General features: G+C 43.6%; 1 protein-coding gene across 2 annotated transcripts; it reads right to left on the reverse strand.

Moving 5' to 3' along the window:
• Positions 1–1,117: 1,117 nt before the first annotated feature.
• Positions 1,118–23,072, reverse strand: TMEM19 (transmembrane protein 19). Of its 2 annotated transcripts, none has more exons than XM_062203220.1 (7): positions 22,953–23,072; positions 22,435–22,584; positions 20,366–20,479; positions 8,579–8,716; positions 7,934–8,188; positions 6,258–6,467; positions 1,118–4,623 (listed from the first exon to the last, which is right to left on the reverse strand). In XM_062203220.1, the coding sequence occupies exons 2-7, from the start codon at positions 22,562–22,564 to the stop codon at positions 4,460–4,462; spliced, it is 1,011 nt and encodes a 336-aa protein (XP_062059204.1). In that variant the 5' UTR covers positions 22,565–22,584; positions 22,953–23,072; the 3' UTR covers positions 1,118–4,459. The 2 variants fall into 2 exon arrangements, with proteins under 2 accessions (XP_062059204.1, XP_062059203.1); XM_062203219.1 differs by lacking the exon at positions 22,953–23,072 and adding an exon at positions 22,706–22,836.
• Between the last annotated feature and the right edge of the window lie 1,507 nt (positions 23,073–24,579).

Here is a 24,579-nt window from a genome sequence, read left to right on the forward strand (position 1 = left end):
TAAATTACTAAGCAAGGTCAGAAGAATTTGAAATGTAAGCAAAAGCTCAGTATCAAACAAGATTCACTACTCAGACATGAAGATATGTGATACTTGTGTGAATTTCTAAAATGATCTGAAACTCAAGGTATCAAAAGATTCTCGAGTATCCATTGTTCTTTTCATTATGTTATACTAAAACTCCATTTTATCACTATTAAGGTACTTTATAGGCCGGCGCCGTGGCTTAACAGGCTAATCCTCCGCCTTGCGGCGCCGGCACACTGGGTTCTAGTCCTGGTTGGGGCACCAGATTCTATCCCGGTTGCCCCTCTTCCAGGCCAGCTCTCTGCTATGGCCCGGGAAGGCAGTAGAGGATGGCCCAAGTCCTTGGGCGCTGCACCCGCATGGGAGACCAGGAGAAGCACCTGGCTCCTGGCTTCGGATCAGCGAGATGTGCTGGCCGCAGCGGCCATTGGAGGGTGAACCAACGGCAAAGGAAGACCTTTCTCTCTGTCTCTCTCTCTCTCTCACTATCCACTATGCCTGTAAAAAAAAAAAAAAAAAAAAGATACTTTATAAATAGAAGGACTATCATTTAAAATAATGATGGAGAGGGGCCAGCACTGTGGCACAGTGGGTAAAGTTGCCGCCTGCAGTGCCAGCATCCCATATGGGTGCCGGTTAGAGACTTGGCTGCTCCACTTCCAATCCAACTCTCTGCTTTGGCCTGGGAAAGCAGAAGATGGCCCAAGTCCTTGGGCCCCTGCATCCATGTGAAAGACCCAAAAGAAGCTACAGGATCCTGGTTTCAGATTGGCCCAGCTCCAGCTGTTGCAGTCATCTGGGAAATGAACCAATGGATGGAAGACACCTCTCTCTCTCTCTCTCTCCCCCTGCCTCTGCCTCTATGTAACTCTGTTTCAAATAAATAAATAAATCTTTGAAAAATATAATGATGGAGAGAGGTGGATAGGAAGAGTAATTCTCAGAAATTATTTTAATTACTTTGAGCATTTCTTATTCACAGAAGAAATATATTTGTAGACATTTTAGAATATTTAAAATTAACTGTATATATTTTAATGTTTATTGAGAAATAATTCATACTACTTAAAATACTTAAATTATTTCATTAAAAATTGAAAACATTAACATTCTGGTGTATATCCCTCTTTTTCTTAGATGTAAGCAACTAACTTGAAGCAACAAGAATATAGTATTAATAATAAAAATTTCATTGATGTAGAAAAATGTGCATTAAAACATACTCAAAACACAGGTGGGTACTAGGGTACAGTGGGTTAAGCTGCAGTTTGTCATGCCCTTGTCTCATACTGGAATATCTGGTCGAGTTCCAGTTACTCCATGCTTCTGATACAGATACAGCTTTCTGCTAATGTGTCTGGGAGGCAGCAGATGATGACCCAAGTCAAGTAGTGAGGTTCCTGGCAGCCATGGAGGAGACTGGCTTTGGTCTGGCCCAGCCCTGGCTGTTGTGATGGAAGAGCTGTCTCGCTAGCTTTCAAATAAATGAATATATCTTTTTATACACACACACACTCAAAACAAATACTATGTAAAAAATATCCCAAATTTCTTTCAGTACCTATCTTTTAGAATATAAGAAGGGGTCAGGGTTATTGAGTGGCAATGAGGGAAAAAGAATAATTTAGCTTTCATCTGTAATATTATAAATTAAAATTATTACTTAAAAGCTTTAAAATTTTGAGAGGCAGAGAAAGAGAGAGGAAGAGAGAGAGAAAGTGAGCATTCCCATCTGCTGTTTCACTCCCCAAATACCCACAAACGCCAAGGGTGAATCATGGCAAAACCAGGAGTCAGGAACTCAACCCTGATCTCCCCCAGAGGTAGCAGGAACCCAACTATCTGAGCTATTATTGCTGCCTCCCAGAGTCTGCACTGGAAGAAGTTGGACTCAGGAGGCAGATCCAGGAATTGAACCTAAGTACATGAATATGTGACATAGGTGTCTTAACCACTAGGAAAAACAGTAACTCCCTGCAATGTTCTAATTCTTAAAAAGAATCGACTCCATGAATTACCTAAGTAATTAAACATTTTAATAAAATGGAAAAACACAAACATAAAAAAATTGCCACATTGCAAAACACATTTTTAAGTGCAGTTAATGATAAACAGAAGAGAACTGATGCTTAGTCTTGGAGGGAAAATAATTTCAGGGACTATTCCTTCTACAATAATTTCCTGACTCAATTTATTCCAAAACCATTAATATTGTTTCACATGACTGAGAAAAGTTGTAATCATCACAGTCCTCAGAAAGGTAGGTAGCCAAATCGTTTTTTTTGTTTGTTAGTTTCCTTTCAGGAATATGCTCCAGATTATTAACTTTTGGAGACTTGTAAGGGAAATCCTGATTAGAGTTGAACAACTTAATTCAACAAACATGTATTGAACACATTTAAAAAGCAAACTCGCCGGTGCCGCGGCTCACTAGGCTAATCCTCCGCCTTGCGGCACCGGCACACCGGGTTCTAGTCCCGGTCAGGGCACCGATCCTGTCCCGGTTGCCCCTCTTCCAGGCCAGCTCTCTGCTGTGGCCAGGGAGTGCAGTGGAGGATGGCCCAAGTGCTTGGGGCCTGCACTCGCATGGGAGACCAGGAGAAGCACCTGGCTCCTGCCATCGGATCAGCGCGGTGTGCCGGCCACAGCACGCCAGCCGCGGCGGCCATTGGAGGGTGAACCAACGGCAAAAAGGAAGACCTTTCTCTCTGTCTCTCTCTCACTGTCCACTCTGCCTGTCCAAAAAAAAAAAAAAAAAAAAAAAAAGCAAACTCATGACAGCATGGAATTACAGCTACAAATACTCCATAGAAGATTAAATAATTCAGTTGCATTACTTCCCTTGCATTTTTAACGCACACACAATTCACCTGGGTTTGGCGGCTAGTATAGTTCATTCCCATTGTGATGGCACTAGGAACATCAGCTGAAACTTCAGGAATTTGAATGGGCCCTCACCTAAGTGCTGGGCCAAAATGGCAGGAGCTGTTCATACTGCAGGCATGTATTAAAGACTAAAACTTCTCATTCCACATGATGTTTCTCTATACTAGGTCTTTATGAAATTGAGGTGAAGTTGGCATTGCTGTGGCCAGCATCCTACATATATAGCAACTAGGAATCAATACCTAGGCTCTACCCAAGATCAAATAAAACAAAATTTTGGAGTGTGAAGCCCAGATACAAATTAAAAAAAAAAAAAAAACACAAACAAAAAACAAAAAAACCTGTCCAGGTGCTTCCAACATATATCCAAAATTCAAAAGCAATGGTTGTGATCCAACACAGACTGGCTTAAAGATTAAGGGTGTGAACTGTTTTTTCTTCTTGAACCAATTCAGCTCTAGATTATGAACTACTTGGTGGTGCCTTATTCATGGAATCCTTTCCAAATCTCTTAAGAATACAGAAAGTATTGGGGGCAGGGGGAAGGAAGGTATGGAGAAAGAAACATTTTAAAGTATGTTTAGCAGAAAAATCTGTACCATGTCAAAACTCGTTTAGTACACAGGAAATCAGTGAAGAACAAAACAGAAAAGCAGAATTCACCTTAGTTGAGGTTATAACATAAAGGAGAGCATACTGTAGAGGAGGTATAACAAAATCACAGTATTTTCCCACAACTTACAGAACAGTAAATAAAAAAATTTAAAGTAATTTTCCAGTGACGTTCAACTGTTTAGGATGCCAATGTTATATCAGATTCCTACACATTTTTAAAAGAAAGCAAAAAATAATGAACTCAAGATAGTTTCTATTCAGAAAACAACTGTAATTTATAATAAGGTGCACATTTTTAGAGATAAATTTTTAAATTTCTAGTCAAAAATAATTTTATGCTTCCTAATGGTCATATGAAAAAGATATTTACTTTTTCTTTTAAAAAAAAATCACTTACCCTGAGAAAGAAAAAAAAAATGTGCAGTAGGCCACATAATTCATAATCTCCACACTTTTCACAATTGTGAATGGCAAGGTAATAGAAGTCCGGTATACTACACTTACTGAGGTTTCCATACACCTTACCTTGAATCATTTAAAACAGGTATTGCACTGGACTAGTGGCATTTCTCCACTACAACTGAAAACAGTTTTAAAATATCATTTTCAGTTCTTATACTCATTTACACAAGCAAAATAAAACTTACATTGACTTTGTAGGATCTTTGAGTTCAATTTACAGCAATATATAGGGTAAATATACTCTATTGTTGAAGAAGTTCCATTCAGCAGGAAAAAAATATGTGAAAATTCTCTGCATTCTTCTCTTGTTAGCTGTGACAAGATACTTGATGAAAGGAAAATGTGGAATTCCATCACAGTGGAATATGGAAGGAGCTAGCATTTCAAATCTCTTCCATTACAATTACTCTTTGGATGAAATTTGGAATTACAAGGTTAGCTGAACTCACTAGTGGAAATGAAATGAAGTTCATTCCCTGGGCCAAAAACCCCAAGCAACTGTTGGGAGCAAGAGGGCAATAAGTACAGAAGAAAACAGGTTCACTGCATTGTTATCAAGAATAGGTTTTCCTGATATGTGCTTTGCCTCATTCGTTGGGCTGTTGACCACCATGCCAGTGGTTTCATCCAAACCTGGAGTGGAAAAGAAGCAAAAGAAGTAGAAAATCCAAATGACTTGATTTTAAAAAATCAGTTTTCCTCTCAAAGAGACAATCTTTGAAAAATTCTCAGTGACTTATAAAATGACTTTAGTGGGTAATTTATATGATAGGGAACTGTTGATTATAAGAGGTCCCTCTGAACAAATAAGTTTGAACACACTCTCGTGCTATTCTCTCAATGTCTCTGAATTTGCTTCAGAAGTAGAACAGAACACATGGAAAGCAGGGATGGCTTGAAACAGGCAGGCTAGGCCCTCCTACTGGTTTCCCTCCAGGATCAACTACAAGGCCTCTTAGAGTAGGCATTGTGTCTGAGCCCTCAGCACTGGATTCAAAGGGTCCAGCATAGTGTTGGCATAAAGGAAGCTCCCATGGTTTGAAAGTTTGTGTCTCTCCAGAATTCATGCGGGAATGTAAAGCCCAACAGAGCCCTCTGGGGAAGTGATTAAATCAAGAGAGCAGAGCCCTCATGAATGTTAACGCCTTTAAATAAAAGGACTGAGCGAGCTGCCTTGGCCTCTGCCTTCCTGCCCTGTGAGGATGCAGAGACAAGGTGCTATCCTGGAAGCAGACAATGTGCCTTCAGGAGAATTCATCCTGCTGGTGCCTGGATCTTGGGCTTCTCAGCCTTCAGAACTGAGAGAAATAAATTTCTATTCTTTACAGCAGCATAAATGGCCTAAGACAGTGGCACACAAAGATTCACTAAATGAATTCACTGAATGAATTAATTTCGTCCATTGCCCACTTTCTTTTTTTCAATGCACTGTGTGTGAATATAAAGTTCCCTAGTTGGACTACAACTTAGAGTAAAACCTAGGCTCCTTAAAAAACACAAACACTGTATGTGTGTGTGTAGTCATTAATCCGTTAATGTGAATTAAAATCAGATTACTTCCTCCTTAGCAGATAGATGACATTAATGAAACTTAGGTGACAAGCATTCTGATTGGTGGGCAGGGTAGTGAAAGGGCAAGTGGATTAGCTTGGAGCATGAAGAGCACTGGGAGGACTGTCCTTAAGAGACCTTTCCCTAGCCTCTTCATTATGTCAATCAAAGGAGAAAACAAAGTTGGTGAGAGTGTGGGGCAAAGACACTTAACATAATATGTCAGGAGAGCCTCAGAAATAAAGCAAAGATTATTCTGAAAAAATGTGAGTTGGCTTGAGTGGGGTTAAATACTCAAAGGGCAAGAACAGCAAGTGAGATTATCACAGAAGGAGAAAAAGATGTGTGTATGTGGTCAGATTAGTATAACAACTATCTCCCCAAATGCCTTAAAAAAACAAATGGATGGAAGGAGATACATTAAAATGAACCAATCCCAAATGCCCTGTTTTCCTGGGATGACTTGTTGGCAAAAGCATCTGTTCCCTGTGCTATCACAGCCTTCCCACACAGCTTCTAATTATTGCTCCACAGGGTTAATTCTCTTTCACTTATTGTAATACAAAAGAATAAGCAAACAAAACTGTAGAAGAAACTTTGGCCTATCATTTCTGCTTTCTCAACAACATGTGTCTTTGGGTTTGTTTCATTATCAGAACTTTTTCCCCCTTTCCTGTATTTCCCCATTTCTTTAAAAAACCAGAAAGTGCTCTTACCAGAAAACTGCATTGTCGCTCCTAAATACGAGTCCACAATTGATCCTAGTAACCCAGCTATACCCCCAAATGCAATAATTGGCCACTGGGGAGCAGATAAGTCCAAATCATTCACAAAAATCAACTGCGTGAGGAAGTATGCAATGCCCACAAAGGTACCACCAAGGAGACTGGAAGCAAGGCCCACCATGGTGACTCCTCCATTTGTCCCTACGGAAGAAACAAGCATAAAATCAACAATCAGTAAACACACACAGTCAAGAAAAGCAACAAAATTTGGAGCTACCTAATCAAGACTAGGGAAAGGACTCCCTTTAATGCAATCTGCAGACAACAGACTATTGAGAAAATGGTCTTTTCTGCTCAGTAATTCCTATGTCTAAGTCTGGGGAACCTTTTCTTCTGCCAAGGACCATTTGGGTATTCATAAAATCATTCGTGGGGCAGACACAATTATTAACTTAAAAATTAGCCTTGGCCGGTGTTGCGGCTCACTTGGCTAATCCTCTGCCTGCGGCACTGGCACCCCAGGTTCTAGTCCCAGTTGGGGCGCCGGATTCTGTCCTGGTTGCTCCTCTTCCAGTCCAGCTCTTTGCTGTGGCCCGGGAGTACAGTGGAGGATGGGTGCTTGGGCCCTGCACCCCCATGGGAGACCAGGAGGAAGCGCCTGGCTCCTGGCTTTGGATCAGCATAGCACAGTGTCTGCAGTGCTGCGGCAGTGCGGCGGCCGTAGTGGCCATTTGGGGGGTGAACCAACGGAAGGAAGACCTTTCTCTTTGTCTCTCTCTCTATCTAACTATGCCTGTCAAGAAAAAAAGTTAGCCTGCTATAGATTTACTGAATTTCACTTCTCACCTGCAGTTGCCTTGGCAGGGCCAGACCAAATGATTTTGCGAGCCAGATGTTTCCCACTCAACTTTTGTTATCTCTTGTGATGAAATAAATGATAAACTAAACCACTACTCAAGTTAGTTCTCACATAAAATTAATGTTTTGACAGTCTAAACAACAGATTTTCATTAAAAGCTTTTGGTAGGATGAAACAAAATTTCCATTTGGAGCATTGTAGGCTTTTTTTTTTTTTTTTTTTTTTTTTTGACAGGCAGAGTGGACAGTGAGAGAAAGAGACAGAGAGAAAGGTCTTCTTTTTTCCGTTGGTTCACTCTCCAATGGCCGCTGCAGCCACTGCGGCTGGCGCACAGCGCTGATCCGAACCCAGGAGCCAGGTGCTTCTCCTGGTCTCCCATGCGGGTGCAGGGCCCAAACACTTGGGCCATCCTCCTCTGCATTCCCGGGCCACAGCAGAGAGCTGAACTGGAAGAGGGGCAACCAGGACAGAATCCAGCACCCCGACCGGGACTAGAACCCAGTGTGCTGGCGCCGCAGGCAAAGGATTAGCCAATTGAGCCCTGGAGCATTATAGGCTATTAAGAAGTATTTTATTGTTCCCCTTCATTTACTTTCCCACTGATATGTCTGTGAGTCATTCTCTACATTCCTGTATTGTTTATCTAGGTCTTGTTCACATTTCTTGCAAATATTATTTATGATTACCAATTTCATAGTCAAATGCAATTTGCCAATTAAGGAGGCAGAATTCTTAAAAAGATTCTTACATAAGAAAAGCTTAATATTCAGAGCTTTTGTTTTTGCTTTTTGAAGAAACTAAGACTCACCAACGGGAACTTTCTTCCAGGTTGTTATCAGCCTTGGCGGGCTTTTACTCAGAACCGGGCCAACTTCGGAAGCCCACGTGTCTCCAGCAGAGCAGGCCAGTGCAGCCAAGAGAGACAAACACATCCAGGAAGCAGTGTACTGCTTGGAGAAATCAATTGGGATTTCCCCGGGCCCATTTTCTATCATGAATAGTAGGGCCAGCTCTGTAGGCACGGCTCCATTACAGAACACCTGAACCCAATTCCTTTGCCCTCCTAGAAACAAAGAGATGAAAAGGACACGCTTGAAAAGGACATGTATTCTCTTCAGAAGGAAAATCATATACTTATATTTGAAAGTTTAAAAAAAGAAAAAACATGACTTAAAAAATATTAAGAAAACTAAAAGTGGTATGGCACTTTTGCTCACATTCTAAATTGTTATTAATAAATCTAGAATAATTAAGGATAGATTCTAGTACTTCTATAATTCTGCTGTTACTTCCTCTTGTGATGAAATAAATGATAAACTAAATTGGGCTACTCAAGTTAGTTCTCACATAAAATGAATGTTTTGACAGTCGAAACAACAGATTTTCATTAAAAGCTTTTGATAGGATGAAACAAAATTTCCATTTTGAGCAATGTCATAGATAATTCATTTACCTTCCTTATATTCTGAATCTAGACGCTTCTTTGTTTCTCCTTTCCATTTGGTGAGTTTCGAAGAAGAAAGGAAAAACATCAGCAAAGAGGTAAAGAAACTGAAATTTGCAATGGTTAAGATAAATCCAACCACTAGCCCTGGAAGAAACACACATAAACACAGAATTATACTTAACCCATATATTAACACTGTTAAAAAAGAATTAATTTTTCCATTTATTTTCTCACTATAACTGGAAATGTAAATTTCTTTCTTTCTTTCTTTTTTTTTTTTTTTTTGATAGTCAGAGTGGATAGTGAGAGAGAGAGACAGAGAGAAAGGTCTTCCTTTGCCGTTGGTTTACCCTCCAATGGCCGCCGCAGCCGGCGCGCTGCAGCTGGCGTACCGCACTGATCCGATGGCAGGAGCCAGGTGCTTCCCCTGGTCTCCCATGGGGTGCAGGGCCCAAGGACTTGGGCCATCCTCCACTGCACTCCCTGGCCACAGCAGAGAGCTGTCCTGGAAGAGGGGCAACCGGGACAGAATCCGGCGCCCCGACCAGGACTAGAACCCAGTGTGCCGGCGCCGCAAGGTGGAGTTTGCATTTTTATTAAATCATTACCAAGCAGGAAAGTGAATGACATTTTAACCAAATGGATACTTTTAAGTCATATTTTGATCTTTCAAACAATGCTATATGAAAGTAGGAAATTACTTTAGATACACTTTTTATAATCAAGTTACAGAATAGTAGTGATTTCATTATTACTGAACAAAATGAAACTGTATATATAGAACAAGCAAGATTAGTCTTTCCTTACTGTAACAATCAAGTAAACAAAAATTATTCATTATGTGTATGGACTCAGTAATTCATATATTTTTAAATATTTATTTATTTATTTGGAAGGCAGAGTTACAGAGAAAAGGAGAGGCAGAGACAGAGAGAGAGGTCTTCCATCCACTGGTTCACTCCCCAGATGGCCGCAATGGCCAAAGCTGTGCTGATCCAAAGCCAGGAGCCAGAAGCTTCTACTGGGTCTCCTACAAGGGTGCAGTGGCCCAAGGACCTGGGCCATCTTCTACTGCTTTCCCAGGCCACAGCAGAGAGTTGGATCAGAAGTGGAGCAGCCGGGACTTGAACCAGCACCCATATGGGATGCTGGCATTGCAAGCAGAGGCTTTACCCTCTATGCCACAGTGCTGGCTCCTGTTTTTTTTTCTTTCCCCAAATAGCCTATGTTATTGAACTTAGTTGTTAGCACTTAAATTGTCCCAGATCTAGACAAAGGAGTGGGAAACCCAGAAGAAGCTCCTGGCTTCAGATCATCCCAGCTCCAGCCATTGTAGCTATTTGGGGAGTGAACCAGCAGATGGAAGACCTCTCTCTCTGTATCTGCCTCCCCGTAACTCTTTCAAATAAACAAATCTTTATATGTATACATAAAAAAACTTAGCTTATGGCCGGTGCCATGGCTTAATAGGCTAATCCTCCGCCTTGCAGCGCTGGCACACCGGGTTCTAGTCCCGGTCGGGGCACCGGATTCTGTCCCGGTTGCCCCTCTTCCAGGCCAGCTCTCTGCTGTGGCCCGGGAGTGCAGTGGAGGATGGCCCAAGTCCTTGGGCCCTGCACCCGCATGGGAGACCAGGAGAAGCACCTGGCTCCTGGCTTTGGATCAGTGCGGTGCGCGCGCAGGCCATGGCGGCCATTGGAGGGTGAACCAACGGAAAGGAAGACCTTTCTCTCTGTCTCTCTCTCTCACTGTCCACTCTGCCTGACAAAAAAACCCAAAAAAACAAAACAAACAAAAAAAAACCCTAGCTTTTCTGCCCTTGTGACACAACCCTACCACTTTCTGGGTGTATGGGGGAGCATTTCCTTTCTGTTCTGTGTCACTGTCCACATTGCCTGCTGTTATCCTTAGTTGTTTTTTTTTTTTTTTTCAAAGACTTATTTATTTTACTTGAAAGTCAGAGTTACAGAGAGAGAGAAGGAGAGGCAGAAACAGAGAGGTCTTCCATCTGCTGGTTCACTTCCCAATTGGCCGCAAAGGCCGGAGCTGCGCCGATCTGAAGAAAGGAGCCAGGAGCTACTTCTAGGTCTCCTACGTGGGTGCAGGGGCCCAAGGACTTGGGCCATCTTCCACTGCTTTCCCAGGCCACAGCAGAGAGCCGGATCGGAAGTGGAGCCGCTGGGATGGGAACCAGTGCCCACATGGGATGATGGCACTGCAGGCGGTGGCTTTACCTGCTACGCCACGGCGCTGGCCCCAGTTTTTCTCTTTTACTTACTAGTACAAGCTATTTCACCTGACTTACTACTATGTGGTTGACAATTTTTCTCTGTTAACTCTCAACATATATATATTCTGTTCTGCTAAATAATTTCATTAAATAAGAATCTTTTAAATAAAAATTGATATTAAATAATATAATCAATATTAAATAATGATTTCAGATAGTTTAAAAAAATCTTGGATTTTCTGGCTATCTCAGCCATGTCTAACTTTTTAGATTAGTAACTGCTATTTCCTGTTCATATCTATTCTATCTCTCCACTCTACCCTGTGAACCTCTAATGACCACTGATAAGAGGTTCATATATAAGAAATAGGTGCTCCCAAAAGAGGTTGAAGACTTAAAAGATTATGGCTGCCTTCAAAGCCTAGAACAGGTAAATTCCATCCCACACAGATGTGATCTGGTGAGAAAAATACAATTCACAAATGTCTGATAGTAAAAGATGAGTTATACCCTAAATTCCAACTAAGGTCTCCTTAGTAATCTCTGGGAGTCAACAAAGAGGAAGGTAGGGATAGAATTTCATAGTAATAAACAAATCTATGTTTCACACATAACAAAACTACAAAAAAACTATGGGAATAAAAAGAAGGGTGGTTAGCCCAAAATGTAGACAGTGAAGGCCAAGAGAACCAGAGGCTGAAAGACATGTTGAACCCTGTCCAAGGGAGGAGACGCTTTGACCTGTGCACTTGCGTTACTGTTTCTCTCAGACTTTGTACTCAACAAAGCAACCATCTAATTATAGCTAGATTTCTCAAGCGGCCCGACTACAGGAACAGGGCATGCCCGAAGAATGAGTTTCTATTCCAGTCTTCCTGGTAGTTCCACATTAAATCAGACCAATAAAGTGCCATCCTGGCTCATACATTAACCCCTTATGACAATGAGCAACACTAAGCCAGTTTTCTTGGCTCTCATCAGCTCTGGGTATCTGACCAGGTGAGGTTTCTACTTCAGGAGACTAACACCAGATGTGAACTGTGGCGGCTAAAAAGAAGTCAGGCAATCTGTGAGAATTTGAAGAGCCCACCAACCACTGGCCTTTTCTGGCAACACCTTCTTTTCCTAGGCTCCTCTCTTATCCTTACAGCATAGTCCTACAGTCCTTCTGGGGGGATCACATGAATTCACACTTGCTTATTATGTCTCCCCTGATTAGAAATATAAGCTCTGGGGCCAGAGCTTTGGCATAGTGGGTAAAGCCACCACCTGCCAGTGCCGGCATTCCATACAGACACCTGTTCGAGTCCCGGCTCCTCCACTTCCCAACCAGCTATCTGCGATGGCCTGGGAAAGCAGTGGAAGATGGCCCAGGTCCTTGGGCATCTGCACCAGTGTGGGAGACCCAGAAGAAGCTCCTGGCTTCGGATCAGCACAGCTCCAGCCATTATGGCCAATTGGGGAGTGAACCAACAGATGTAAGACCTCTCTCTCTGCCTCTCCTTCTCTATGTAACTCTGACTTTCAAATAAAATAATTCTTCAGGCCGGCGCCGTGGCTTAACAGGTAATCCTCCGCCTTGCGGCGCCGGCACACCGGGTTCTAGTCCCGGTCGGGGCGCCGGATTCTATCCCGGTTGCCCCTCTTCCAGGCCAGCTCTCTGCTGTGGCCCGGGAGTGCAGTGGAGGATGGCCCAAGTGCTTGGGCCCTGCACCCGCATGGGAGACCAGAAGCACCTGGCTCCTGGCTTCTGATCAGTGCGATGAGCCGGCCGCAACGGCCATTGGAGGGTGAACCAACGACAAAAAGGAAGACCTTTCTCTCTGTCTCTCTCTCTCACTCTCACTATCCACTCTGCCTGTAAAAAAAAAAAAAAAAAAAACAAAAAAAAAAAAAACAAAAAAAACACACAAAGTCTTCAAAAAAAAAAAAGAAATATAAGCTCTATGACAGCAAGATTTCTACTGCATTTACTATTAAAATCCTATGTGCACAGGACAGTGCCAGCACATAGGAGACCCTCAGTAAATATGTATTAAAAATGAACATGGGGCTGGTGTTCTGGCATAGCTAGTAAAGCCACTACCTGTAATGCTGGCATCCTATATGGATACTGCCTGGTTTGTGGCTGCTCCACTTCATTTTTTTTTTTTTTAAGATTTTATTTACTTATTTGAAAGGCAGAACTAGAGATAGAGAGGGGGAGAGACAGAAAGGTCTTCCATCCACTGGTTCACTCCCCAAATGGCTGTAACATCTAGAGCTGAAGCCAGGAGCCAGGTCTCCCATGAGAGGGCAGGGGCCTAAGGACTTGGGCCATCTTCTATTGCTTTCCCAGGCCATAGCAGAGAGCTGGTCAGAAGTGGAGCAGCTGGGACACCAATGCACCCATATGGGATGCCAGCACCGCAGGCCAGGGCTTTAACCTACTGCACCACAGCTCAGGCCCCCTGCTCCACTTCTAATCCAGCTCCCTGCTGACAGCCTGGGAAAGCAGTGGAGATGGTCCAAGTACTTGGGCTCTTGCACCCATATGGAAGACCTGAATGAAGCTCCTGGCTCCTGGCTCAGTTCTGGCCATGCAGTTGGTGAGTGAAGCGGAGGATAGAAGATGTTCATTCGTTCATTTTCCTTCCCTCCCTCCCTCCCACCTTCTCTATAACTCTGACTTGCAAGTAAATAAATCTTTTTTAAAAGAGAAATGAAAAAAATGGTGAAACAGTAAACCTATGGGTCTTAGTAAATAAAATTAAATTTAAATTTGCCAGTGACAACTAACCAACCACAAAAAAGGAAACCTGTTGAAGTGAAAGGGACACTATGAGAAACAGTGACTTGATCAGCCCTTGTCCTGACTGTTGATGTACAATTTAATACTTTATCCCTTTTAGTATTTTTTTGTTCTAGTTAATACTATTGGTTGAACTCTGTAATCAACACACATTTATTCTTAGGTGTTGAAATTTAACTGAAAAGTGATCCCTGTTAAATATAAGAGTAGGAATAAGAGAGGGAGGAGATGCACAATTTGGGACATGCTCAATTGGACTTGCCCCAAATGGTGGAGTTAAAAATGTGCCAGGGGATTCCGATAGAATCCCATCAAGGTGGCATGTACCAATGCCATCTCTCTAGTCCAAGTGATCAATTTCAGTTCACAATTGATCACTCTGATAGGTCTAAGAGTCAAAGGGATCACACAAATCAGACTAGTCTCTGCAAATACTAACTGATAGAATCAAAAAGGGAGAGAACGATCCAACATGGGAAGCAGGATACACAGCAGACTCATAGAATGGCAGATGTCCTAAACAGCACTCTGGCCTCAGAATCAGCCCTTAAGGCATTCGGATCTGGCTGAAGAGCCCATGAGAGTATTGTAGGCATGGAAAGCCAAGACACTCTGGCAAAAAAAAAAAAAAAAAAAAAAAAAAAAAAAAAAAAAAAAACACCTAAATGAAAGATCTCTGTGAGTGAGATCCCAGTAGAAAGAATGGGCCATCAAAGAAGGAGGTACCTTTCTCTGAAGGGAGGACAGAACTTCCACTTTGACTATGACCTTGTCTAAATAAGATTGGAGTTGGCAAACTCAAGAGGCTTCCATAGCCTTGGCAACTCATGACAAGAGTCTTGGGTGATTACTGACGCCATAAACAAGAGTGTCAAATTGTTAAGTCAACAACAGGAGTCACTGTGTATTTACTCCTCATGTGGGATCTCTGTCCTTAATGTGTTGTCCAATGTGAATGAATGCTATAACTAGTACTCAAACAGTATTTCACACTTTATGTTCTGTGTGGGTGCAAACTGATGAAATCTTTACTTAACATATACTAAATCGATCTTCTGTATATAAAGATAATTGATAATGAATCTTGATGTGAATGGAATGGGAGAGGGAGTGGGAGATGGGAGGGGTGCGAGTGGGAGGGAAGTTATGAGGGGGAAAAAGCCATTGTAATCCATAAACTGTACTTTGGAAAATTATATTTACTAAATAAAAGTTTTTAAAAAAAAATTTGCCTTGGCCGGCGCCGTGGCTTAACAGGCTAATCCTCTGCCTTGCGGCGCCGGCACACCAGGTTCTAGTCCCGGTCAGGGTGCCTGATTCTATCCCGGTTACCCCTCTTCCAGGCCAGCTCTCTGCTATGGCCTGGGAAGGCAGTGGAGGATGGCCCAAGTGCTTGGGCCCTGCACCCGCATGGGAGACCAGGAGAAGCACCTGGCTCCTGGCTTCGGATCAGCGAGATGCGCTGTCCGCAGCGGCCATTGGAGGGTGAACCAACGGCAAAAAGGAAGATCTTTCTCTCTGTCTCTCTCTCACTATCCACTCTGCCTGTCAAAAAAAAAAAAAAAAAGAAAAAAAAAAGAAAAAAAAAGTGCCAAGTCAAAAGGTTGATAATGAATTGTGCACATTTAACAGGTTTTCAGGAAAACTTCCAGTGACTAGATAGGACAATGTATTAAATAATGAGGAGACAACATGCCTTGGAATACATTATCTACACAGTGCTTCAGTTTACAAGCACTTTGCCCACATACTCCCTTGTGTAACTTCTCCTTATTTTAGCATTATTCTGTCTGCAGGAGACCAGAGTCCTCCCTTTCGGGGTATACATTAAGCAATGCTTCATCCCCTCCCCTCTCTTTCAACACAGAAGGAAGTGTTTCTGCAACATGGAGGGCTCTAAACGCTGAAAACCAAAGGGAGCTCTGTAACTCGTACCTCTCCTCACAATCCTAAACCAAGATGTGGGAAACAGTAGAAAAACTACTTTTGACTGTGAGCAGTAGTGAAAGAAAAACATTAGTGATAACTACATTTATAAAATACTTGTTATTATGTGCCAGGCATGGATGATGCCTTAGGGTCTCTCCATTCTCAGATTTACACTATTATGCCTTTCCATTTTACTGATGGGAAAAGTACAACATGGAGAGTTGAAACAATTTGCGGTCATACTCCAGGACAGTATTTCCAAGTACAGTGATATACTCTGATATCACTATATGTGCACTATAATGTTTTATCTTAAAGGGAAGAAAGTTCTAAACAGCAAAATACTAAGATTTCATAGAATGAAATGATAAGTAGGTGCCATATGGGCACCAGTTCGGATCCTGGCTGCTCCATTTCTGATCCAGCTCCCTGCTGATGGCCTGGTAAAGCAGTAGATGGCCTGAGTGTTTGGACTTCTGTACCCACATGGGAGACCCAAAATAATCTCCTGGCTCCTGGCTGCTGGCTTCATATCAGCTCAGCTTCAGCTGCTGAGGCCATTTAGGAAGTGAATCAGCAGATGGAGGACCTTTCTGTCTCTCCCTCTCTGTCTGTAACACTGCCTCTTAAGTAAATAAACAAATCTTAGAAAAAAAAAAAAAAAAGAGAGAGAGAGGCAAAAGTATAGGATATACTTTGGCCCTCAAGGGGTTTTATAATCAAATGGGGGTCCTTTAGTCTCAAGCAGGTCAAGAGGCATATTACAGTATCTGGATACTTTTGAGATACATGTATAGTTTTTTAAAAGATTGATTGATTGGGCTGGCGCCGCGGCTCACTAGGCTAATCCTCCGCCTTGTGGCGCCGGCACACCAGGTTCTAGTCCCGGTCAGGGCACTGATCCTGTCCCGGGTGCCCCTCTTCCAGGCCAGCTCTCTGCTGTGGCCAGGGAGGGCAGTGGAGGATGGCCCAAGTCCTTGGGCCCTGCACCCCATGGGAGACCAGGATAAGCGCCTGGCTCCTGCCATCGGATCAACGCGGTGCGCCAGACGCAGCGCGCCTACCGCGGCGGCCATTGGAGGGTGAACCAACGGCAAAGGAAGACCTTTCTCTCTGTCTCTCTCTCACTGTCCACTCTGCCTGTCAAAAAAAAAAAAAAAAAAAAAGATTGATTGATTGATTTAAAAGGCAGAGTTACAAAGAGGCAGAGGCTGAGAGAGAGAGAAGTCCTCCATCCACTGGTTCACTCCCTAAATGGCCACAATGGCAAGGGCTGGTCTAGACTGAAGCCAGTAGCCAGGAGCTTCCTCCAGGTCTCCCGCATGGATGCAGGGGCCCAAGGACTTCGGCCATCTTCCACTGCTTTCCCAAGCCATAGCAGAGAGCTGGATCAGAGTGAAGCAGCTGGGACTCCAACCGGCACCCACATGGGATGCCGGCACTGCAGGCAGCGGCTTTACCTGCTATCCACAGCACGGGCCCCGAGATACATGGGCTTTTGCTACCTGACTCTAGAACTATCAGTTACTACAGAAAATAGGAAGTTAACAACATACATCTACACACTGCCATTTGATTATGTCCACCTTTTTAGGACTGACTGCAAAGTAATAAGTTTATCAGGTCGAATCATATTCAGTGTGAGTGTCTCATTAGGTCCTAAACCACATAATCTTTCTGAGTGGAAATGCTTCATTCAACCTTACTCTAGAAGAGATACTTTTAGTATTTTGCAACTTACAATTTTTTAAAATTATTTTCATTTTATTCAAAAGGTAGAGAGAGAGAGAGAGAGAGATCTCCCTCCCACTGATTCAGTCTCTAAATGCCCACAATAGCCAAGCTGGGGCAGGGTGAAACCAGGAGCCGGGAATCCAATCTAGGTCTTCCAAGTGGATGGGGCAGAGATGTGAACCATCACCTGCTACTTCCCAGAAAGAACACTTACTTTGGAATAAAATACTTACTGTGGTCTATAAACTAACATGTATGAGGTGCCCTTTGCCTACTTCAACAACTTATCTCTCACTGCTTTGCTTGTATTTTCCATTCAAGTGAGCTTTATGCTCACTCTCCAACAAGCCAGGCTTGTTTTTTCAGAGTTTTTGTCCTTGTTATTCTACAGAAGAATGCTCAACATCTTCCAACATACCCATTTCATTATCTTTTATTTTTTTCTCATAAACTTCGTTATCTGAAAAAGTTTTACATATTTTAGTTATTATTGATTTGCCTTAAAAAACGAATGCTCCTTGAGAAATGAAACATTGTCCTTCCTCACAGCTATATTGCTAGCTTCTAAAACAGTGGCATTGGGCCGTCACTGCAGCATAGTGGGTAAAGCCGCCACCCGCAGTGTCAGCATACCATATGGGTGCCAGTTCGAGTCCCAGCTACACCACTTCTGATCCAGTTCTCTGCTGTGGCCTGGGAAAGCAGCAGAAGATGGCCCAAGTTGTGGCCATCTGGGGAGTAAACCAGCAGATGGAATATCTCTCTCTCTCTCTGCCTCTGCCTCTCTGTAATTCTGCCTTTCAAATAAATAATCTATAAAAAAACAGTAAGTACTCAACAAATAGTTACTGCATAAATGAATAAACAGCCTCGCCCAACTCAGATCTTAAGCTAGTTCACAAAAGACAAATGGCATATTTTCTCTGATACGCGGTTAGTTAATATAGAATACAAAAAAAAATGTATAGGAACGAAACAGACATCTTGTGATTTCATTGTTGGTTTTAGTTCTTGTTTATACTCCTGTGGAATTGTTGTCTACTTGTTACTTGATGAATATTATGATTAGTGGTACATTAAGCTTGTTATTATAGAGCGAAATTATGTTTTTGCAAAAATTTAAAATAAATTAAAAAGGAAGGAAGGAAAGGGATTGAGGGAGGGGGAAGGATACAATGATCTTAGAATTGTACCTATGAAATGCAAGACATCTGTTCTCTTTATATGAATAAAAAAATTTAAGACCTTTCTCTCTGTCTCTCTCTCTCTCTCACTGTCCACTCTGCCTGTCAAAAAAAAAAAATTAAAAAACTAATCTAGCACACTAACTTTTCACTGCTCTGGTTGAGATTACTAACATAAGTTCCAGAAATTATTCTTTCCAACCACTCTTCTGTTTTATACCTAAGAGAAGTGCTCCAATGTTTCTGCTAGCACAAGACTAATAAATCCCACAAAAAGAATAGAGTAGTCAATGTTCTCAAAAGCTTATCTGATTAATATAGTTTATATTAATGGTAAACAAATTTGTATGCTACATTAGAAATGTTTCTTAGTTTTTGAAATTTTGAGAGAACACAAATGCAAGGCAATGTACAACCTTATGATTATCTAGTACATACAACATGATTTGTAGTCTCATATATCATAGTCCCCCTCAACCAAGGAGAATATGTTCCAACACTCCCAATGGATTCCTGAAAAGACTGATCATAACAAATCCTACTTTTTCCTCCTATACTTAGGATAAAGTTTAATTTATAAATTAAGTGCAGTGGGAGTGGATGTTTAGCCTAGCAGTTAAGATGCTCAAATTCCACAATGGAGGATCTGGGTTCAATTCCTGGTTCCAGCTTCTGATTCCAGGTTCCTTCTAATGCAGACATTGGAAGGTAGAGGGGATGTCTCAAATAATTGGGTTCCTGCCACCCACATGAGAGACCTGCATTGAATTCCTGCCTCCTAGCTCTGGCTCCAGCCAAGACTGAATAGCTGCAGATATCTGGGGAGTGAACTAGTGAATGGAAGCTCTCTCTCTCTCTCCCTCTCTCTGTCTCCCTCTTTAATACATTTTTTTTAAAAACAGAACAATTATGTCAATATACTGTAATAAAAGTTACATGAATGTGGTCTTTCTTCCTCTCTGGAATTTTCCACTTAATATTTTGAAACTGTAAATACAGGTAACAAAGAGTAGGAAAGCATATCTGTGGATTGGGGGCTGGGGATTTTTACTGCATTCAGAATTTAGAAAGCATGAGTGAGACCTGCACTGTGGCTTAGCAGGTGAAGCCATTGCCTGCAAGAAAACTTGCATAACAAAAATGATTATTTTAGAATCCGGCTGTGGTGCTGTGGCATAGTAGGCTAAGCCTCTGCCTGCAGCGCTGGCATCTCATATTGGTGCCAACTAGGGTCCTGGTTGCTCCATTTCCAATCCAACTTCTGGCTAACTGGCATGGAAAAAGCAGCAGAGGATGGCTCAAGTACCTGGGCCCCTGAACCCATGTGGGAGACCTGGATGAAGCTCCTGGCTCCTGGCTTGAGATCGGCCCAGCTCTGGCCATTGCAGCCAATTGGAAAGTGAACCACTGGATTGGAGATCTCTCTCCCCGGCCCTCCCACCCCCATCTCTAACTCTGCTTCTCAAATAAATCAATCTTAAAAAAAAAAAAAAAAAAAAGGGCCGGCACTGCAGCTCAATAGGCTAATCCTCCGCCTAGTGGCGCCGGCACACCGGGTTCTAGTCCCGGTTGGGGCACCGGATTCTGTCCCGGTTGCCCCTCTTCCAGGCCAGCTCTCTGCTGTGGCCAGGGAGTGCAGTGGAGGATGGCCCAAGTGCTTGGGCCCTGCACCCCATGGGAGACCAGGAGAAGCACCTGACTCCTGCCATCGGATCAGCGCGGTGCGCCGGTCGCAGCGCGCCGGCCACGGCGGCCATTGGAGGGTGAACCAACGGCAAAAGGAAGACCTTTCTCTCTGTCTCTCTCTCTCTCACTGTCCACTCTGCCTGTCAAAAATTTAAAAAAAAAAAAAAAAAGTGTGAGCTTAAATTGTGTAAGCAAACGTTTATTATACAGCTATTTTAAACATTCAAATGAAAACATACCTCCGAGAGCCCCGCTGTGATCCAGACTTTTCTTTTTAATGCCATTAGAGACTATCAGAACAGGAACAACAACAGAAAACAGCCAACGCCAAGGAGAAATAGGCCGCAAATTACCTGTAGGATTAGAAAGGTGGAGCACAAATTGTGTGAAGTCTGGATAGATTAGTCCTAGCAGTAGACTTTGATAACTGCTTTTCGGATTAAAACAGTACCATAAATACTGAAACCAAATTAGTCACCACAGTCAAATACTGAGGCTGAGAAGTATATTTTCAGAAGGGGCAATCTTACTGAGAAACAGTAACATACATTATGTTCAAGTTTTAAGAACAATTTAGGGGCTGGTGCTGTGGCGTAGCAGGTAAAGCCGCCGCCTGCAGTACCGGCATCCCACGTGCGTGCCGGTCTGAGTCCTGGCTGCTCCACTTCTGATCCAGCTCTCTGCTATGGCCTGGGAAAGCAGTGGAAGATAGCCCAAGTGTTTGGGCCCCTGCACCCACATGGGAGACCTGGAAGAAGCTCCTGGCTCCTGGCTTCGGATCGGCACAGCTCCAGCCGTTGCAGCCAACTGGGGAGCGAACCAGTGAATGGAAGAGCTCTCTCTCTGCCTCTTCCTCTCTTGGTGTAACTCTGACTTTCAAATAAATAAATAAACCTTAAAAAAAAAAAAACAATTTACAGCTAATTATAATGATGGGTATTTCAAATTGGGTATTTGGAGATTTTAAATGAACCTGTGCTTCCTCCTTTCCTGGGAAGGAGGCACGTATTAAGTTTCAAGGACTACAGCGAACAAACTCGTTTCTTAAGAAAATCTAATTACTAGATTTCTGTCTTTGCCTTTCAGATAGGCTTTTCTAAATCAAGTAACATGTCTTGATACACACCTGATTTAATGGTTAGATGCAGGTTTTTTTCAATTGTTCTATCTAGCTCACAGATGTTTGGTTTGGCTGGCACAGTGTTTCCAAACAATTTAAAGATTAGCCTATTTCATATAAAAATCTAGGCTCTTGGTTTGTTTTAAAAACTGAAAGCTCTAGTAGAACTAACTAAAAGTGAAGAGAGCCACCTTCTCCAGACTCCACAGCTTTCCTGTTTGAAGTCCCTGCCACTCACAGCAAAGACAAACGTGAACTGTTGCATGTGTCCATGTTTCTATCAAAAACATGAAAACAGCACACAAAAAGGGCCGAATGTCCAATACAAATGGGAAAAATCCCATTTCTGAAAGTGAAAACCACTGCTGAGTTTCATATGCAAAAACCTGTATCCCCTGCATTCTTTTATATCAGGGGCCTGGCCCCAGGGGCACATTTCTGTTTACTGGCTTATTCTGTTTAGGTCAAGTTAATACTGACACCAGCAAGAATCTTCTCTCATCCCCATGATCCCATCCCTTACTGCAAAGCACTCTGAATGAACGGCCCCGAGGGCTTCTGGAACCTGGAAAACACCAACTGGATTACTCACTCACATCTCTCTGCAAAAGGACTCAGGTCTGAAAAAATCACTTCTGAAAGTTTGCTTTTTACTTTCTTTTTTACCTTTTCCTTTGTTGTGAACTGACGGGTACTGTTTTCAGAGAGGTACCACAGCAGTGTGCACAGGCTTATGCTCTGAGAGCACCCTAAATTTATGCAAAGTGCTTCAGGTTTTAAAAGAAGTCTATTCTTCTGAAGTGACCAAAACCAAAAGTCATTCAAAGTCCCAAATGTAAACATTATACTGTCTTTTTGTAGTTTTTATAGGGTACGTGAAACTGATATATTTTTATTCATAATTAAAATCTCACTGTAATTACTTTACAAAACTGCATTGCACCTCACTTGTTAAGGACATAAAACATTAAGACAATTTGTATAGGTGTAAGTATTCTAACAAAAAAAACATTTATTCAAAGCTTTAAAATGTTCAAGGCACCGTCTCTATGTCACCAAGCTAGGGAAGCCTCATTCAGGTTGTGGAAGTTCACACAACCATTCAGGACAAAGTGAGTTTTGGATTTTACAGTCATACCATTTCAAATTCCACCAGATTACAGAAAAACACAGAACATTCACACTTACCATAGTAGGTGCTTGCCGTCATTGACATAATCCAGAAAGCCAAAGAAATGCAAATGATCAGGCTCAATATAACTATATTTGTTATCATCCTGACGTATCTTTCGCATATATTGTCGTCAAGATCTGTCATGGAAAACAAGATACGAGCACCTGAGGGAGAAAACAGACGGCGTTTCTGAAAGAAAGAGTCATTGGAGTTGCTGGCGAAACACTCGTTTAGAAGCAAACACAGACGCCGTCTTCCACCGACCGAACGCGAAGAGAACAGTACCAGGTTAAACTCGGCTGGTGGTGGTTAAGGCATCGCCGGAAAAGCAGAGCGCATCCCGCGCGCAGCCCAAGGCCGATCGCTCCACACCTGAACCTCGAGACCAGGAAGCAGACAGGAGGAGCCGCGGCAGCCAATCGGCGCGCCCGAGGCCCGCGAGCTCCGCCCCCAGCGTCCCCGGCCTGCCGCCCCACCCCAGCTACCGGCCGGCAGAGCGCCACGCGCTGACGGGCCGCGTGGGCCTTCGAACCTGGGCAAGTCTTGGGAGACTCCCCGCCTGGCCGAGCGTGGTCCCGTCCGGAGAGCCACCCCCTGCCACCCGGGGCCCGGGGCTGAGACCCCCCTGGAGCCCAGTACGCGACCCGCAGGGCCGCCACCGCTCGCGCGCATGCGCCGCGGCCGCCCGCGCTCCGGGCGCAGCTTACGTCACCATTTAAAGGGCAAGCTGGCGACGCTGGGTCCACCGCCGGACTGCGGGCACGCGGGCGGGCAGCGCTGGCGGTAATGCCCTCCGTAGTCCAGGCTTCTGGAAGCCTAGGACCTTGCGGTTGTGGGACGTCCTAAGTGCCAAGAAATGAAACCACCACCAGGGTAGTAACAGGATAACGAAATAAAGTGAGTTTAGACTGAGTTAAGTCCGTTACGTGCATATTTGAATACTTTTTAATCTATGAGGGGTTCATACCAAATGGTGTAGTGGATTTGGGGAGGAAGGTAGGGGATAAATTGTAATTTAAAACAGCTTAGTGGCCGGCGCCGTGGCTTAACAGGCTAATCCTCCGCCTAGCGGTGCCGGCACACCGGGTTCTAGTCCCGGTCGGGGCGCCGGATTCTATCCCGGTTGCCCCTCTTCCAGGCCAGCTCTCTGCTGTGGCCCGGGAGTGCAGTGGAGGATGGCCCAAGTGCTTGGGCCCTGCACCCCATGGGAGACCAGGAGAAGCACCTGGCTCCTGCCTTCGGATCAGCGCGGTGCGCCGGCCACAGCGGCCATTGGAGGGTGAACCAACGGCAAAAGGAAGACCTTTCTCTCTCTCTCTCTCTCTCTCTCTCTCTCTCACTGTCCACTCTGCCTGTCAAAAAAAAAAAAAAAAAAACCCCAACAGCTTAGTACCTATAATGGGCCAGATTTTGCTGGCTGCTGGAAAACAGATAAAGCTAAATATAGTTACTGCTATGGAGCCCTCACATAATTGTCATTTGTCCATCTCTTACATCTTACATGGCAGATATCTGTTGCCACATCCCTCATGTTTAAAGTCTATGCATTCAGCGGTGCGTCGGCCGCGGCGGCCATTGGAGGGTGAACCAACGGCTCTGTCTCTCTCTCTCTCTCTCACTGTCCACTCTGCCTGTCCAAATAATAATAATAATAAAGTCTATGCATTCAAGCAATTGAGTTAGAAAGCCAAACGTCTTGTTACCATTAACAGTCCAAGCATTGTGACTGCATGCTTTATTTGAAATTTGTGCGCTTGATTAACAGTAAATAAACGATATTATCTTGTATTTCTGGAAATTTTCAGTCAATTGCTGACAGCGTTAAGTGTTTCAGGGGCCCACGCTGTGGAGTAGTGGGTAAAGCCAAAGCCTGCAGTGCCGGCATCCCATATGGACAGTCCCAGCTGCTTCACTTCCGATCCAGCTCTCTGGAATGGTCTGGGAAAGCAGGGGAAGATGCCCAAAGTCCTTGGGCCCCTGCCGCAGCATGGGAGACCGTGAAGAAGCTCCTGGCTCCTCATTTCGGAAGGGCTCGATTCCAGCTGTGGCGGCCATCTGGGAAGTGATCCAGTGGATGGAAGACCTCTCTCTGCCTCTGGATCTCTGTAACTCTGCCTTTCAAAATCAATCAATCTTGGCCAGCACCACGGCTCACTAGG

The sequence above is a fragment of the Lepus europaeus genome, chromosome 10, assembly GCF_033115175.1.
Source record: "Lepus europaeus isolate LE1 chromosome 10, mLepTim1.pri, whole genome shotgun sequence".
In the NCBI taxonomy this organism is placed as follows: Eukaryota; Metazoa; Chordata; class Mammalia; order Lagomorpha; family Leporidae; genus Lepus; species Lepus europaeus.

Bases quoted from the DNA above. Each gene is read 5' to 3' on its own strand.
- TMEM19 (XM_062203220.1), bottom strand. From the start codon at position 22,564: ATGACAGATCTTGACGACAATATATGCGAAAGATACGTCAGGATGATA. The intron at 8,189-8,578 runs GTAAATGAATTA...CTTTGTTTCTAG, and splicing joins AGATTCAGAATATAAGGAAG to GAGGGCAAAGGAATTGGGTT. The intron at 6,468-7,933 runs GTGAGTCTTAGT...TTTCTTCCGTAG, and splicing joins CTGGAAGAAAGTTCCCGTTG to GGACAAATGGAGGAGTCACC.